General features: G+C 41.8%; 1 protein-coding gene across 1 annotated transcript; it reads right to left on the bottom strand.

Annotated features, from left to right (window-relative positions):
* Positions 1–365: 365 nt before the first annotated feature.
* MS4A14 (membrane spanning 4-domains A14) lies at positions 366–18,108 on the bottom strand. The gene is made up of 6 exons (XM_006193650.2): positions 17,940–18,108; positions 15,967–16,095; positions 13,570–13,620; positions 10,925–11,074; positions 8,310–8,408; positions 366–2,162 (listed from the first exon to the last, which is right to left on the bottom strand). The coding sequence occupies exons 1-6, from the start codon at positions 18,075–18,077 to the stop codon at positions 366–368; spliced, it is 2,364 nt and encodes a 787-aa protein (XP_006193712.2). The 5' UTR covers positions 18,078–18,108.
* Between the last annotated feature and the right edge of the window lie 749 nt (positions 18,109–18,857).

The following is an 18,857-nucleotide window of genomic DNA, read 5'->3' as shown; positions in this document are numbered from 1 at the left end:
GTTGACTTACTGAGCCTCTAGAAAGTACAAAGGAGAAGGCAAAAAATATTAGCACCATAGAAAAGTAGGCCCCTTAAATATTAAGCTGTAAAATGAGCTGGTGATCATAAATTGAAACACTAAGATTGATAACAAAATTTCAATGTGAATTATTTTTTCACCCTCAGAAAATTCTGATACAGTATTAATATTTGGTGTCATTTTATTATAATTAAGGACAAATCTCCTTTGAGTGTTCTGCATGCCCTTTGTTTTCTGGTGAGTGAATAAGGTAGCAACCACACTTAAGAACAGAGGTTGGAGGAGAGTATACTGTTTTCCCCTAATTCGATTCCATAATTCCGTGATATTTGAATCGATGCACGTTAGTCAGAGTCTTCAGACTGCTGTCTTTCATTTGGGTAACTTGAGGTAGGAGTTAAAGTCAGGTCTTTGCTTGCAGTTGAGCACACTGAAGTGTTTTGTTGCACGTCTTGTTCTGAATTTAAATTGGACAAATAGGTGAAATCTGTGCCTTGTGCTGAGCTTTGGTAAGAGGAACAGTTGAAGTCTGGCTTCATGTCTTCTGATTGCACGTCACTTGGGCTTTTGCTTCCACAATTCACGTCCTCTGGGTTGATGTCTCTTGTTTGCACAGCATCTCTTTCCATATCTTCTTTTCGAGTTCTTGTGGGCTGAAGGTCTTCTTGGTCTTTATCTTGATGCTGACTGTCTTGATAGGGAACATCTTGTACTTGTCCATCTAGGTGAGGTGGAATTACGGCATACAAGGGCTGGGTTTCTTGGAAGAGAGCTTTCTGCTTGAGGGATTTTTTCAGTAGTAGATCTTGGGTTTGCCTGGCTTGGGATTCCCAATTTAGGGAATGCTGCATTTCAAGTTGCCGTTCCTGTGCTTTCCATTCATTGTTTTTCCATTCTAGAGTTCTGTAGTCTTGAGATTGCTGGCCTAAAGATTGCCAGCCTTGAATTTTCTGGTCTTGAGCTTGCCAGCCATGGTATTCCTGGATTTGGGATTGCTGATCTTGGTACAGCTGCTTTGGGGGTTTCTCCTCTTTGCCCTTTTGGTCGTCAACTTGCTCATCCAGGAGTTGCAGTGTGGTTTCATTAACTTGGACTTGTTTATCTTTGTATTGCTTCTTTTGGGATAGCCAGATTTTGATGTGCTTGTCTAGGGATTTCCTCCTTGGGGACTGTTGGGCTTGGATTTTCAAGTCAAGAGGTTTCTCTTTTAGAGGTTGCCAGTCTTCGTTTTGCTGATACAGGGAATGCTGCTTTGATGATTTCCTTCTATGAAGTTCTTCCTCAGATTTCCATTCTTCAGTCAGTAACTTGACTTCTGATTTAATGTCTTGATAGGATAAACGTATAGATTGGTGGTCTTGAGATTGAATGTTTTGTAGTTGAAAATCTAGAGATTGTTGATCTCGATGTTGGGTATTAAGGGGCTCCACAATGCGTATTGTTGGGACTTCAAATGGCATGGCATTTACTGGCAGAACTCGCCTTTGGAAAAAGGTATTTTGGGAAGGTGTATCTGGGCCTAGTCTGCACTGAGAGAGTGTATCTACGGATTGTGTATTTTCAGATGGTTTATGCTGGGGCTGCATGTCTTGGGACGTCAGTCCATGAGACTCTGTGACATGAGATGTTGGGGCTTCAGATGGCTGGGCTTTTGCTGGCAAAGGTTGGGATGGTAAGACTTGGGGTTGTAAAGCTTGGTAATCTTTTTCAGCATAAGGTGGAAGAGCTTGGAGTTGCAAGGGTTGGGCATGCAGCAGTTGGGTTTTCTTTTCTGGGGATTGTATGATAGCAATTCGTAGGTCTTCATCATTTAGTTCGTTGGTGTGCATAATTTCTGAAGGCCTTAGCTCTAAACTGAGGGGCAGAGATTCCAGCTCCAGGTCTTCCTCATAAAGGCTTAAAGGTGGAGGGCTGTATTTCTGTTGTTCATCTGCCACAGATACAGAATGTTGGAAGGCTGAAGGGTGTCTTGTGACTCTTAACTTGAAGAAAGTATAGCCTCCGAAGAAAACAGGTTGTATGTTTGTTGTTGACACATCACTTGTTGATTCTTCTTGATGCTCAAACTGTATTACAGCATTTTCTTCTGGGACAGATAGTTCACTATCTTGAGTAACATCCGAAGGCAAGAAAAACACGATCTAAAAAATCAAGCAGTGGGGGAAACATTAATAGAACAGAATCGTCTTTGATGTTATTTTCTTCTTGTATTCCAAAATTATTTTTCATCTCTGCTTTAAGATAGTAGATAGGGAGTAACATCTACAGGAGGAGTCGGGAAACAAATACCAGTACTGAATTTACCATCAACTCACTGGTTTTATTATGGACAAGTCATTACCCTCTATTATCTCGAATATTGACTAGGGGATTTATTAAGATTGTCTGAAATATTCTCCCCATACCTTATATAAAACTTCTAAGAGGGGGAGGGTATAGCTCAGTAGTAGAGCACATGCTTAGCATGCATGAGGTCCTGGGTTCAACCCCCAGGTCCTCCATTAAATAAATAAAAAATAAATAAATAAATAAATAAATAAATAAATAAATAAATAGACCGAATTACCTCCCCCACTTCAAAAAATAAATAAAATAAATAAATCTATTAAAAAACTTCTAAGACATTTTAAATTATCCACTCAATGTTCACACATCAGGTTTATAATGATTTACTTATCACCTACGAGATGAACTGGATGCTGGAGATCAAATATAGTTAGGTGTGGGTTTTGCCCACAAGATGTTCACAATTATAGGTAGACTAGATATAAATAGATAACAATACAGTTTAGCAAATGCTGTTATAGAAGTAGATACTATGTGTTTCATGGGAACGTAGAAGATGACTGAATTCTGAGAAAGCCAGGAAATGATTCACAGAAGAGATATTTGATCTGTGTCTTGATGGATGAGCAGAAATTTCTTGGGTAAAAAGGTAAGATGAAATAAGTAAGGAGCCACAATCCAGGGAGAGGAAACCGTGGAAAGAGTGGGTACAAAAAACACAAGGCTGCCATGCAGCCCAGTGTGATGGCAGATGGTAAGCAGTTCGGTATTACTGGATGGTGTGCTAGGTCCTATAAACTGAATGTCTGTGTCCCTCTGGGACCATATGTAGAAATCTAATCTCCAGTGTGATGGTATTCAGAGTCAGAATCTTTGGGAGGTGATGAGATCTTAAGTGTGGAGCCCTTGTAAATGGGAATAACGCCCTTAAAAAAGGGACCCCCCAAAGAACTCTTGTCCCTTCCTTCCTGGGAGGACATGATGAGAAGACTGCCCTCTGTGAACCAGGAAGCAGGTCTTCATGAGATGCTGAACCTGCCAGCACCCTGATCTTGGACTTCCCAGCTTCCAGAACTGTGAGGAATACATTTTTGTCATTTAAGCTACCCAGTCTTCAGTATAGCAGCCCCGCTGGACTAAGACAGAAGTTGTTACCAAGAAGTGGGAGTGCTGCTGTAACAAATACCTAAATATGCAGACGCAGATGTGGAGCTGGATAATGAGTAGAAGCTGCAAGAGTTTTACGGTGCATGTTAGAAAAAGTTTACATTGCTATGAATGGACCACTAAGGGCAACTTTGATGAGAGCCCAGAAAGAAAAAAGGAGAGCTGTGGAGAAAGCCTCCATCTTCTTAGAGAGGACCTAGGTGATCCTGAGCAAAATGCTGATAGAAAAATGGATGATAAAGGTCATTCTGATGAAGTCTCAGGCAGAAATGAGGAAAACATTATTGAAAACTGAAGGAAGGTGATCTTGGCTATAAAGTGGCAAAGACCTTGGCTGACTTGTTTGTGTTCTAGTATTTTGTGGAAGGTAGACTTTGCAAGCACTGAAATTAGCCGAAGCCTTTCCTAAGTGAGGTGTTGAAGGTGAGGCCTGGCTTCACTGACAGCTTCTAGTAAAACATGAGAAGAGAAAAAGGACTTAGAGGTGGAATTGTTAAGCCAAAAGGAAGCAGGAACTTATGGTTTGGAAAATTCTCAGTCCATCCATCTTGCAAAAAATGAGAACATTTATTTAAGAGTAGATCAAGTGGTTGGCGTGATAAGGAAATTGTTACAGATCAGCCATCTCAACAGTAGTCAGAAGCTGTTTCCAAGACAATGTACGAATGACCCCAAAAGCAATTCATCGTTAGGGCTGCCACTCCCACCACAGGCCCTGAGTGCAAGGACCCCTAAAGAAGAATGGTTTCAAAGGATGGGACCACCTCTCTGGTTTAGACAGAGCCAAGATGCCCCCACCCAGTGCCTCAGGGGTGGAGCCATCACAGAGAGCAGCCACAGGGGCTGTGCCCAGCGGAGCCATGGGAACCAGGCTGCCCCCACCTAGGCCTCAAAAGGCAGAGCTGCCTGACAGAGTCACGGGCTAGGGCCCCCAAACCAGCAGAACCACAGGTGTAGGACTCCACCCAGGAGAGGAGAGCCACTGGGCCCAGGCAGAGAGATGCTGCAGGGGCAGAGCCCAGGTCTTCCTGCTGACCCGCGGGGGTGATGGTGGCAGCCCCGTGTACTTGGAAGACAGAGCATCGGGGCGAAGAGGTTTGTTCTTGAGCCTCAAGGTTTCGGTTATTTGCCCTGTTAGGTTTTGGTCTTACTTGGGACCTACCTTTCTTCTTTCTCATTCCTCCCTTTAGGAATGGGAATGTCAGTCCTGTGCCTCTTCCATCACTGTGCTTTGGAAGCTTGGTTTCATAACATGCTTGGCTTCCCAGGTTCACAGCTGGAGGGAATTTGCCTTGTGTCTCGTCCATATAGAATTTAGATGGTATTTAGAGGAGACTTTGGACTTAGACTTTAAAGTTGATGATGAAATAAGATAAAACTTAGGGGGGCTTTTGGGATGAAAAGAATATATTTTTCGTGTGAGAAGGACATGAATTTGGTAGGGGCAGGAATGGAATGCTGTGTACTGAATGTGTTCCCCACCCTAAATTCGTATATTGAAAATTAATCCCCAGTGTGATTGTATTTGGAGATATGGCCTTTGGGAGGTGATTAGGTCGTGAAGGTGGAGCCATCATGAGTGAGGCTGGTGTGCTTAAGAAAGAGACCCCAGAGGGGTCCCTGGGCCCTTCACCATGTAAGGACACAGCAAGATGGCTGTCTATACACTAGGAAGTGGCTCTCACCAGCCTCTGAGTCTACTGGCGCCTTGATCTTGGACTTCCCAGGCTCCAGAACTCTGTGAAATTAATTGTTTGTTATTTAAACCACCTAGTCTGTGATTTTTTTTTTAAATAGAAGCCTGAATGGACTAAGACATTAGGCTAGGAAATTCGGGCTTTCCGTTATGTACAAGTGAGGTATATAGAAGTTTTTTTTAAACAGCTAAGTGACAGCATCTGATCTGATATAGCCATTAGTCAGTGCTTCCCATTCCTTACAATTTGCCTTTTTGTTTGTTTTTTTTAGAGGGGTTGTCATTACAGACCAGTCTGGTTTTTGTCAGCCTGTTCCCTTTCTGAAGTCATTCACAGGGTCAGAATAGACTGCTGCTTCTATTTGGAGAAGTGGTTGGAACTCTGAGTCATTAAATGGCCTAGTTATGGTTACCTAGTTGGTTGATGGCAGGCTTAAAATGAGAATCTCCACATTTTCTTACACTATACATTGTCATTCCCCACCCTTCTAGCTTGTTTCCAAACCTATATTTCATCCCTATTGAAAGGCTATTTGTGTAAGGATAAATGGTACTTTGGGGAAGATGTCTGCAGTTTTACTCACCCCCAAAACTTCTGTTTCATTTAAATTATAGTTTATTGATTTGTTAAAAGAGAGATGTGGAAGCGTGAATTATACTTCCTCTAACGTTATCCATGCTGTTAAGCGCTATGCTTTTAAGCTTACTCATCCCTAATGATAACTGAAAGATTGTCAGGTGCTAAGCAGGGTTCTAAAGTCATGTCAAGTTATTGGCTTAACATCCCTATGATGTATTATCCTTGTTTTATGACTGAAAGAATTGAGGTTCAGAGAGATGTTAAGTAACGTGACCAGTGTCGTAGGGCTACCAGCTTGGGAAGCTAGGATTCATACTTTGCAATGGAATTATAGGTCCTGTGCATTTCTATCTAATCTCTAATCTGTGCTTCCTTGTAATAACTGCGTCAGTCGTACCTTACTCCAGGGTGGTTATGACTGAAGACTATGTGAAACAATGCTTTTAGGCATTGTGGTAGGCACAGTAAATATTAAAAGTTCACTTCTTTCTTCTTCTTGAGAGCTGGGTGCATATTACATAGTATCATTAAATCTTTTGTTGTACTTTGCACTTGACATGCCATTGAAAAGCATGGAATTAAATTGGATAGCTTTTCAGTGTGAGTAATTTGTTTTACTATTGCTCCTAAAGAGCTTCCCACAGAACTATGTATTCTTCTGTAGTTGTATCAAGAAAAGAGCAATACGCCAGATATTTGGGCTCAGATAATATAATAAAAAAATAAGCATAAGATGAAACATTACAAAAGTCAATGCTCATTTGTGATAAGAAAAATGCTCTGCAAACTAGGATAAGTTTAGTCTATGAAACACCCATAGGTAACATCACATTTGGGGGTGAACTATAATACTTTTCACCCTAAGATTGAGAACAAGGAAGGCTGAGTGTGCTCAGCATTTAAAAAAAAATACAACAAATATCACTCTGGAAGCTCTACAAGTGTGATAAATCAAGAAAAATAAGGCATCCAATTTGTAAATAAAAATGTCTTTACTGGTAAAATAGTTGTATACCTATAAAATAACATGAAATCAATTTAAAAAACAACTAGACTTAATAAGTTTAGTAAGGTCATAGTATACTATAGTATACATAGAAAAATAAATTGCATTTCTATATGTAGGAATGGACATTTGGAAAGTAAACTGTTTAAGTGCCATATATAATAGCAGAAAAATGAAAATAGTTATGTATAAACTTAACAAAATGTATCCAAGACTTATACACTGAAAACTACAAAATATCTTGGAAAGAAATAAAAGGGAATGTAAGAAAATGTAAACATACTCTATGGACATGGGTAAGAAGACTAAATATTATTAATCTGTAAATTTTTACTAAATGTTGTATAGGTTCAATGCCACTCCAATCAAAATATCGGTAAGATTTTCCTAAGAAGTGATAAACTGATCCTAAAACATTAATGGAAATCCATAGGGCCTAGAACAGCCAAAAACAATTTTGAAAAAGAACAAAGAAAATTTGTGCTACCTGATTTTAAGAATTATTCTAGAGGAATCTCAGGGAATCAAGCAGAATAGGAGGCTTCTGGAATCTGTCTATTCATATATACTATAATCATACTGGCAAAAACTGTCTGAAGTAACTATTTTGTAACTCTGGAGTCTGTCTGAACACTTGCAGCTTCCAGGGGAAATCCTGATTGGTAAATTGACAGGTTCTATCAGTCAGTTTCAGCCTTCAGCATAGTAGTGACTACCCATCTCTCACTCCCAGCCCTTGGAAGGTAACCCACGTTCCTGGTGTGATTGGCTGGAGCCAGGATGGGCAGTAAGGACCTTGTCTTCCAAGTATCAGGTTTCTGTGGTTCTAACTGCAGATTGTTGCTTCTGATCACTGATGAGCAGGCACAGAGGCTGGATGCCAGTCTTTCAACCCATACTGGCTGAAGCAACTTTGTGGGAGAACTATTCCAATTTCCAACTGTTTTTGTTTTTGATTTTCAAAAACAACTCTATATATGGGAGAACGTAGAAGCCCACTGTGCTTGCCCAGGAAAAGATGCAGACTCGGAAAAGTTCTTTCCTGGAAAGATCGTAAGCTTTCATCCCTTAATAATTTGTTAAGATTAAGTTGGTGCTAAGTGATAAGACTAATGACTGACATAGCTAGCATTCAATGAATGTGAGCTATAATGATTATGATAAATAATCTGAGTGTCACTGTTAAATATTTTGTTTCTCTTAAATATTTTGTTTCTCTGCTTCTTCTCTGGTGAGGGAATTGTCTCACACACCTTCATGGCCCAGGTATAAGCTCCCCGTGTTACAATACTTTGGGTTCCCCATAAGTCTGATTATTCATATAGTTTGGCAGGGAGATGAGGAGCTACATCTGAACAGAGATGACCGTGAACAGCAGCTCGGGCAAGACAAAGAAGCATGTTGTCTCAAAGGGTGGAGTGACCATCCTCGATCTTCCTCAACTCAGAAGTTTTAATGCAGCATCTGAGTCTACTGCTCTGACCACTAATAGGCCAGAGGCCACCTTGGAGTGTCCCAGTAGGAATCCATTCTCATGACAACACTGAACGCACCTCATTCGACCTTGTCCAGCACTTGCTTCTAAAGGAGGCGACAGTCACAGAGATGCTGAGCTGTGCTATGCTGCTGATCAGCAAGACTGACAAAATTCCCTGTGAATAATGAGGGTAAATATATGTCATTTGAAATGAAAGCTGCATCATTCTAAAGATATTAAGTCAAGGACCACTTACACTGTATGACCATGTTTGGGAAAAACCCATATTTTAGATGTGTCTGGAGCCACCAGTGATTGAACAATTGTCATCTAACGTCTTTCTGATAAGTAGGGGTGGGTAACAAACTCCAGTGCTAACGGGGGCTGGACCACCATGCCAAATGAGCGAAACAGGAAGGGAGAAAGTAGAGAGTAAAAGTATTCTTCAGCATCCATCACTCAGTTCCAGGCAACAGTTGCCCTGTGGGAATATGGACCCCAGGATGCCTGTCTTTTTTCTTTCCTAAGGTAGCTGTATATACATATTTTTAACGTGCAACTTTCCAGTTATTTATTCATCTGTGTGAACCACATGAAACATATTTTCAGGTTGGATATAGCCCACAGATTGCCACTCTGCACACTCTGCTTTAAGGTAAATGCTTAGCTCAAGCAGCAACAGGGAACAGTGTGGTGTTCAAACAGTTTAGACTTTGGAGATAGAAGGAACTGGGTGCAGCTAACCTTGGACGAGAGATTGAGTCTATCTGAATCTTAGTTTCCCTGCAGCACAGTATTTGGTTGATAATACCAAAATGTATGAAATGCCTACTGTAAACTTACCACCTCCAGCTGGTGAACAAGATGGACCTGGTCTTGGTCTTTGTAGAACTTCCATTTTTGTAAGGGAGGCAGACAGTGACAACTAATTAGACAATTATTTACTTAACTCAATTTTGTGAAGTGCTATGAAAAAGTATTAGGAGCTTGTACTGCTGTGATGGGAGGCCTGCCCTGAATGGGCAGAGGTGCAATCAGGAAGGACCTTCTTAAAGAAGGGGCGTTTAAACTGAGATTCAGGAATGGGGAAGAGTTCATTGGGGAGGTGGAAAAGCGTAGGCACTGGGCTGGGGAACATTTGAAACAAGCAAAAGCTGGTCTTGACACTTTAAAGAATTCCAGGAGGTGGGAGGGGGGAGTGGAGTGAGACGGATAGAGTCCTGGAGTAATACTGGAAAGGTAGGCAGCTTAGATGTTATAGGGTCCTGTAAGCCTTTTAAGGTTTGGGTCTTATTTCTGTGTTTAACAGGAAGCCATTGAGTAATATGCTCAAAGTGCATTTTTAAGTGATGACTTTAGCTGCAGTGTAGAAAATGCATTGGTCTCTGGGACCGAGGTCAGTCTAAAAGATGTCTAAAGCCCACTGTTCTCACTTTTTTTTTAAGCTTATTTATGACATTTGGGTTGGGTTAACAGCAAGGAACTGTGGTGTGATACAAGGGAGGTCTTGGAACAGGTTCTCCAGGATTCTGTGTGTGGGAACGAATCCTGCAGTGCCCATCCGTGGTGGGCAGGAAGTAGACAGCAGAGTTTCATTTATCTGGAGACTGAACCTCAGTATGGAATTTCTTCCCTGTATATACTAAAGTAATGTACTGTAGTGGCCTCCTGTCCACCAGGAAAAAGGGTAAGGATGTTGTGTCATCTTCTTGGCCCAATTAGGGTGGGATTTTTGTCCCTTACATTGGTTTCTGTCTTTCCTTTTAAACTTTTATGAATCTAACGGATTTTATCTCAGAACCTATACGAATGTCCTAGGTTCACTTTAATCGGTTGATTGTGAGGATTAAATAGGATCTTGTTTTCAGCAACTGATGGCTCTTTTCCTTTTCCTTCTTTATTGAAGGAGACAATTCCCCACGATTCTATTTCACTTCCATCCACATGAGTCAAGCCTCATTAACATTCTGGGACAGAGCCTTATAAGATGTGCCTGGTTGAAATAGAATGAAAGCTCAGGATTTGCTTGGAGAGCAGAGGGAAAGGCTTCTTGGAATCACTGACATGCATAAAAATAGTCACTGAATGCTTGCAAAACAAGCACATAAAATTATACCTACAATTGTACTTTCTGGTAAAGATACAACTCATCTGCTCTAATGAATACAGTTGTTACACTTATGTAAAATGACTTATGTTCCAAAATTATTCAAATACTTTATGAAGCGCCTTAAACACCTTCTCCAACTCTATTTTGGTTTTCGTATTGTTAGATCATTCTGTTCCTCATTAATGCTGCAAAGGGAAAACTGAATCTAATCTCCGTCAGTACTAACAGAAATAGCTAAAACCTGTTGACGACGTACACGGTACTAAGTGGTGCCCTAATTTAATGAAGTAATTGTCACAACAACCCAGTGAGGGAGGTAGTCTTATACCTTCATTTTCCACATAAGGAAAATGGAGGCTCAGAGAAGACAGAATATTAGGCGATGGTCACAAGCTTCTAAGTGACAAAACCACGATTCACATCCAGACATTGAGGCTCTCGAATCACACTATGTTTCTCAGCAGTTAGTTCAAATGGTGAGACAACTTTTGGTTACTGGACTCATAATCAATGAACTGATACATCATGAAATTGTTCCGATTAGATTCTACAGATTCATTGTACAGAATAAGACCACTTACGTTGTAAAGGACTCTGCCTATAACACATATTCCTTCAAGGGAAGGCGCCTGGCAGTACATGTGTTGCTGTCTGTAGCTGATAACGGTGAGGGTAATCCCAGCTACCGCAACCATGGAACTGATAATACTCATACCTGTGGCATCTTGTCCCTGGAAAATAGTTGAAACAATAATAGTAAAATAAATAAAAACCTAATCAAACCAAAAACACCTTTTAAGAATTTCTCATGCTTTTATCTTTCCAGATACCCCTCCAGAATCACTCCATCAGTTCTGCATTCTGATTCATCAGAGTCAGAAGACAGACCAAATTGTAGAATGAGCCAGGGAGCGAGGAAAACAGGTAGAAAAGCCGTGCTCTCTGGTTAATGCTACAGAAAATGTTCCTTTTATCCTCATGCACCAGCTTTCATAATCTATTAGCAAAAGAGTGTATTGGGAAGTGTCTTGGCCTTGTTAGTAGACCTGATGTCGCGTCCTCAACTAGGCCCTTGTGCAAGTTGACCAATCTCTTGTAATCTCAATTTCTGCCTTTAAAAATGAGAATGATGTCACCTAACTTCAGGGCAGCATCCATTTTTTCATTTGTTTTAATGAATATTATTGTGCATAACTGTGTCAGGCACTGCATTCAGCCTGTGGGACAAAGAAACACTCCAGATGAGGTCCTGCCTTTCTGTGGCTGACATCAACCCCCTGGGGGGATCCAAATAGGAACCAACCGAATCACCAACATGTTTACGGAGGACAGTGGATTAATGAGTTTGGACTGAGGTTTAATGGTTTCCTTTCTTTTGCTCTCAGTTTTCCAATTTTTTTTTTAACCTTTATTGTGGTATGGTTCCTATGCAGTAAATTACAAATATTCAGATGTACCATTTGATGAATTTTGATAGATGGATACACCCATGGGTGGTGGTTTCAGTTTTCCAATTCGGAAGCTATGAAAGTTCAGATTGCCCCACCAAGTTCCAGTTCCCGTTACTTCCCAGTTTTCTGTTTTGTTATTTAAGTCTGAGTCCCTTTGAAGGAAGGGGGACGCCTTATTCGCACCTACTCCCAGCCCTCCTATTGCTCTAGCAAAAACAAAGAAAGACCTCACATCTCAGTTCAGTAGACATTTACTACATCCTGATTGTGCTACGTCTGTTGTGGTGGGAAATGCAGTGGCACGTTTACACAGCCTGTCCTATCCGGGAGCCCTGTGGCTTACCGCGGCAGACCTTGGACATACACCTGTGGCTTAATGTTTACCCTGAATGCAGGTCTTTTCTACAAACAGGAATTTTGGCAGAAAATATCCAGAGTCACACAGATAAACCATCTCTTTCAATCAGTCTTTTGTTCTCTTGAAGGCTCTGTTTTGGCTCCCATGGGACATTTAATGGACTGAAGTCTCTAGATAAGCAACTCATCATGTGTACTGTGTTTTACAGCTTACAAAGACTATGCCCAGCCTTAGTCTCATCTGATCCTCACTGTAGTTTTATGATGGAGGTAAATCGCTTGTTATCGCCACATTACACATGCGTAGGGCTCAGGAATTAAGTGATTGTGAGTTTGGAGGAAGAGCTCTGATGGAAAGCCAAATCTTCTGATGCCCAGTTTAGCACTCCCGTATACACAATTGTCTTCCTCCATCATCTGCATGGCTCTCAGCGAGTCATGGGTGTGTCTGTGTTATCCTTAGTGTATTCCTTTGCTCTGAAGGGAAGTCGGTGCAGAGAGAACAGCATTTGGGGCTTCATCTGCACTGCCTGCATTTATTTCCACCGGTGGAGAGAGATGGGGACTTTCATCCCTCAGAACGTCCCTGTGGTTTGTAGCTATCACTAGAGGAAATTGGCAGAAGACCATAAAAACAGAGTTAAAATGGCTTTGGGAGAAGGTCCACATCTCCAGGGCCTTAAAAAAAATTCAGAATGGTTAGAAGGGAGTACAAACATCTAAGTATCATTTTGCCTTTTATATGTAATATCTTACTAAATCCTCAAAATAATCCTTCAAAGTTGACACATCAGTGGGTGGTAGCCTTGATTCAATCCTGGAATGATCTAGCATCAATGCCAGACTCTTTCCTTCAGACCTTGAGACCTTGGGCAGGGCCCAGAGAAAAGCCTCTTGTTGTTGTTGTCAGAGTTGGGGTGTGGTTACTGGGATCCTAGGATTGGTTTCAGTTACAGTAGGGTATATCAACCTTGACCTGATAAATACTTGGAGCCAGATAATTTTTTTTTAATTTGACTAGCCTATATGCATTTTAGTATGTTTAGGAACGTCTCTGGTCTCTATTCACGGGATGACAATAGCACCTCCCACCACCAACACCGACTTGTGACAACCATAAATGTCTTCAGGCATTGTTAATATTCCTGAGGGCAGAACTGGGCAGCGGGTGCAAATATCTTCTAACTCAGAACCGCTGAGTTAGAAGCATGGAGAATGGTTTTTAATAAGCAACCTTTCAGTTTATTTGACCAGAGAAATGGGAACCAGTGGAAAAATGTCAGGCTAATGGTGAACCGCAAATTTGATGTGCAAAGATTTTCTTGGAAGATCTTTTGTTACTCAAGGCTTTCTACACAGAAATGATCTAAAGCAGGTAGAAGGTTTTAAATTGCATAGGAGTCACCAAAGTGACTTACCAGACATTTGTCATTTTTGCTGGATCCTGTGATACATCCTGTTATAATAAACTGTTAAGAAGAAAAGAGATAAAAGTTAGCAGGTGATATGTATGACCACCCCACAATACAATTTCCCTCAGAGAGTGTGTGGAAATCTACATGTCTGTGACTCTCCCAGACCATCTAATATCTGGCCTTTTCCATCAGAGAGGAAGGAGAGTGGGCACTGATGTAAGAAGAAATATTGCGCTGGGTGTGCTCGGCACTGAGCAAGGGCTCTTTGCCAGGGCCAGAAGGCACAGGCAGGCCCCACTTTAAGGTCCTGAAGATATCACCCAGATGTTTGGCCTAGCTGGGCTCCATCAAAATAGATAATCTTGGGCTCTGGGCCTGGAAGAGTGGAGGGTGAGTTCTGTCTGCTCTGAGCAGACAGAGGGAGACTTTCTCAGGACAGAACTCTCTAAAAGCCGGAATGAGGGCTGGAATCTCGCGGTGCTATCTCAGCCACTTCTTTATGTGGAACGTAAAGACCTGGTACCATGCCGGGAAAATGAGACTCTGTTGCCCAAGGTGGAGTCCCTTACTTACTTTTTCAGTGTTCTGAGAATCAGAACCTCTCCTGGGGGAATGCGTGTTGGACCTTAGGGAGAGTGAGCCTTGAGTCCAAGGAGGTTGAGGTGACATGCAGAGATCAGAGAGTTACCTTTGATACCTCCCTCCTTTACAGCGCCAACACTGGATTCAGCATCAGATTAGCTCTGCCTCCAAGTTGCCTCAAAGCCATCCATCTTTATCTTCCCTGCTGCCCAGCTGGTCAGGGTCCCAGCTTTCCTTCCACGGATTCTCACAGCTTCTCCCCAACTGGTTCTCCCAGATTTGCTGTTACCGTCCTTGAATTCATTACCCACTCAGAGACAACACGTCTTCAAATGCTATTTACCTCTTTAAAGATTATCAGTGGATTCCCCTTGCTCTGGTATTAAGGTTCCACATTCTTTATACGACCACAAGGACTGGCATGACCATTTTTGGCCTCATTTTGTGCCACTGCAATGGACTCATTGGTCTCTTTTTCTGTTGCTCTTTCCCACATCAAGGCTCATTGCCAAAAGGGCACTTTCTTTCTACTTCACCCAATGAATACCTGGGTGCAAAGCACTTCCTGACCTCCCAGGCCAGGTGAGTCCTCCACTGAAGCTCCACATGGTGCCTGGAGCTCCTCAGTGTGCTTCACACGTGTGATAACATACCTGTGGAGTTATTTTTTACTTTTTCATTTGTAGCCTCCCTATTAGATGACAAACCCTGTGTAATTCTAAGAGCAGTTCATCACTTCTCTCAGAGAGGACCTTGTCTGCCAGCACTCTCTAAGCATCTAGGGCACTCCTGAGCGTGTCATGTGGGTACTCGGTAAATATCTTTCCAGTGAAGAGTGGAGTTTTAAAAAGCAGTGTGCCAGAGCCTCATTATGATTCATGCATGGAGATCACACAGCATCATGGTGAGAACACTCTCTTGTAAAGTGGGGAGGTGAGGAGCTGGTCTGTTTGATTTTCTGTATGTGTACTTTGAAAATCATATGCAATATTATGTTATTTACATTTGCAAAATGAAAACATTACGAGTTGGTTTTGAAATGCAGATGATGGAAGAGGCATAGGATATCTGTGTTTATCAAAAGAGAACAGGACTTTTAACAGAGACAGTCTCACTTACTCATTATTTCTTCCATCTGTTTACTGAGTGATTCAGTCATCGATGCCTACGAGGCATTCAGCATAATTCTAGGGTCCGAGAATGTAACAACTAAGACAGTATTCTTGCCCTCTTGGGACTGTAAGCTTGAGTGGGAGGAGCTCTAATGAGTGTACCCTTAAATATTACAGCACAAGATTAGGAACCGAGGCTGTGGGGATTGGATGGAAATAGCACTGTACTAAGAATTGTATTTATGGCTCTATTATGAACTGGATGAGTGACACTCATAAACCTGTCTCTGGGCATCCTGAGGGGTTTGAATCGTAATAAACACTTAAAATTCTCCTTGAGCTGTGAGACTCTGTGATTCCATGAGTACTAGCTAGATACATTTAAATTATTACCTGCTCCTAAACTCCATTTTCTTATTTGCAAAGGGGAAAATAGGATATTTGTCCCTGTAATCTCCTGGATTGGTAGTAAGGAGCAAAGGACTTACTGTGCACAGAAGGGCTTTGGAAGCTTTTAACACTGTACACCTTTACATCTGTACATCATTATTACAGTGATGGTGATAATAGTGCAGTGACCAAATGGAGTCACCTCTTGTGCTGTGCAGGAGACCATGTTCATAGGATTCATCATCCCAGGACTTGAGGCAGTTCAAACCAGTCTTTAATAGTAATTCCCCCACAGCTCCTAACTGGTGGTACTCACAACAAGTGCTCCCCAGAATGGATATCCTGTGAAGAACACGAGCGGAAATCTTTGGGTGAAATTGAAGTAGTTAAATGCAAATATAGCTCCAACACCCGCAATGATCAGAGCAAGCAGGATCTGGAGAGCCTGCGGGGAGAGAAATGGGTACCGGGTGTCACAAGTGCCCCAGTCTCTCTGGACTCTCCCGGGTCCCTTAGGCATCCTTCTGTACTTAAATGTCACACTTCCCTCCATCTCAATACCTTCCTCTTCTGTTTACTGAACACTCTCAGATTATCAGGGTCTCTTTCTTCATCATGCTTACCTGGGTCCTTGTTTGAATCCCCCTTTTGTAGTTTAATAAAAAATGCAGCTTATTAGCTTTTACTAATACAGACAAATCAGAAGTCTCGATTAGAAAGTTGTGAGATTGACCAAGTGTGTTGTCTGCATAGCTGCATACTTCCCTACACACTTGAATGATTTGTATGTTAGGGTGTATTTTATTTGCTTCTTGGCTTAGTGCCTGTCTTTTAATATTTATAATTGTGCTGACAATGACTTTATGCACTCACATTTTTCTCATGGACTCTTTAGAGCAATCAGGAAAAAAATAATGAATGAAAGCTGAGATGCTTTGATATTAAGCAACTTGTTAAGGCTCTTCATGTTAAGTTACTTGCTAGTTGGTGGGAGAGCTGGATCAAGATTTTAATTCCAGCCTCTTGTTCAGTTGTCTTGACGTCAAAAAGAACATGAGCAGAAATTATCCATGTGTTTTTGTTTAGAGTTCATCGAATCCTTTTCTCTCATCCTTCCCTACCTCCAGTGTCTCCTGGTGTTACCAACTTCTCACGTGTCAGATTTGAGTGTATGTCTGGCTTTTCCCCTAGATTGCAAGCTTCCTGAAGACACAGACTCCAGACTATTCACCTTCATATGTTTTCCTTCTGTAGCACCAGCATCCTGTTATTATCCTCATTCCCAACACACACGCACATTTTCCATGTTCAGCATATGCTTTTGGAATTACAGCCTCAGCCCAGTTCTCTCTTATGAAGTTTGCTGATCTAGAGCAGAGAAGCTGGGGTGAGGTCGTGTCTCATTTCTTGTTGTGAGGACCTGCTTAGAGCCACGAGTGACCCAGTGGGCTCCTCAGCCTGTCAGGAGTCACGGAGAGAGGAACAGCATGGTGGTCCCCTGGGGTCAGTGGCTCTTCTCAGGGCAGAGCTTCCCCTCTGGCATCTGGATTTCCCCCCAGGCCACACCTCTGGGACTCTGTGCCACAGGTCATGACTTTATTCTTGTCCTAACGGTGGGGGCTGTGCACACAACATCACTCTAGTTCATTTATGACTAAATTTTGTGTATGTGTGTATGTGCATCGACATTATGGCTCACTACGGAGCTTTGACTATGGCTTTCAAAGAACTCCCAGTGCCTGTAACGGCACAAAGGAGAAGCTTCACTCCCCCTCTACTGGCTTTTAGCTCCAAGGGAGGTGCCACCGCACCCTGAGGTCGTTTCCTCGGGACATATGGAAAATTTGCACTGTTTCCTGCATCCCCTCTGCTGAAATTTAAAGACCAGCACTGGCTCCTCTTGAAACAGCCCTAGGATTTCCTCAGGGTTACTGTAATTATTAATTACAGTTAAGTATTTGATTTCTCAGAGCTAAATAAACCCTCAGAAACATTTCTAAGACATGAGGCAAACACTGTGTGTTTCTAAACAGAACTCTGTTTCTCTTGTTTATCAAAATGTAGGGAGATGGTATTCTAGGCTACACAGTGGCCCTTCTACTGATGATCCAATTATTTGTACAAGCAAATGGCTTAGGGGAACTTATTAAGCAAGAAAGATGCCTTGTAGATGAAAAGCGAGGAAAAAGGGGGAGTCAACTTCCTTCCCAAAAAGCCTCTCTGCAGACATATTTGGGGAGCATATTTATATTCCTTTCTGGGGAGACCCATGGGTGGGAGGCGACTTACCCCCAAGACTTTTGGCTCTCCCTTCAGGAAATCCAGCAGAGAGCTATGAGGTCCATAGGGAAGTGCAGTCAGTACAGTTTCATTTGGTTGTAAAGTGAAGACTTGGGTCGATCTTTTGACCCCAGATGATGACTCCATGATTCAATGGCAAAGCTCTGTTAAATGAATGAGTGAGTAAACATTGCAGTCAAAACCATGGTCTTCCATCAGCCTCATGTGGAGTCCTTAGCAGTGAACCTTTAGCAATTACTCAGTGCTAGAACCACAGAATCACAGTCATTGCGTCATAAAGTCTTAGAATTCTCGAGCATGTTCTTCTGTCTTCCTGGTGAAGGATCCAGCTGTCCAAAAGACTTGCTTTCTTGTCAATTTATTTATAAACAGATTGTAAACACAACGTAAATTTCTGGTATAACAACAAATCCTAGTATCTGTGTTCATCAGATATAAAGGAACTGAAGTTATGGGCTATCCACTCTGTTTCAGGCACTGTGGAAGGTGTTTTGTTTTAACACGTAGTAGCATTTTTTCTTTTCACAATTCTACGGTGCTGAAATTGCGGTACAGAAAGGTTAAGCTGCCCAAGGTCACATACCAACGGATGCGAAGGAGTCCAATTCTGCGTGTCTGTCTCCAGAATATGTGTTGTTTCTATTCAACTATGACGCCACCCTCTTTTGAAAGGAGTCCCACTTGTAGTTATTGCCTGACTTATTTATTGCCTAACCACGTTCTTCTGTAGCATAAAAATCAGTAGCTAAAAAGATACAGGACCGGAAGTCACTGCCACTTTAATAGAGCGTATTTTAGCTTTCAGAAAGACAAGTAAAACCAATTCCGTTCTGGGTCTTCCTGGTTTAAACTAGGCAAATACAGTTAAAACAACAAAAAATGCCTTTTTGGAATTTTGCTTTCCGT

The sequence above is a fragment of the Camelus ferus genome, chromosome 10, assembly GCF_009834535.1.
Source record: "Camelus ferus isolate YT-003-E chromosome 10, BCGSAC_Cfer_1.0, whole genome shotgun sequence".
Classification (NCBI taxonomy): domain Eukaryota; kingdom Metazoa; phylum Chordata; class Mammalia; order Artiodactyla; family Camelidae; genus Camelus; species Camelus ferus.
Note: the sequence above shows the minus strand (reverse complement) of the source record. Positions and strands in the feature narration are given on the sequence as shown.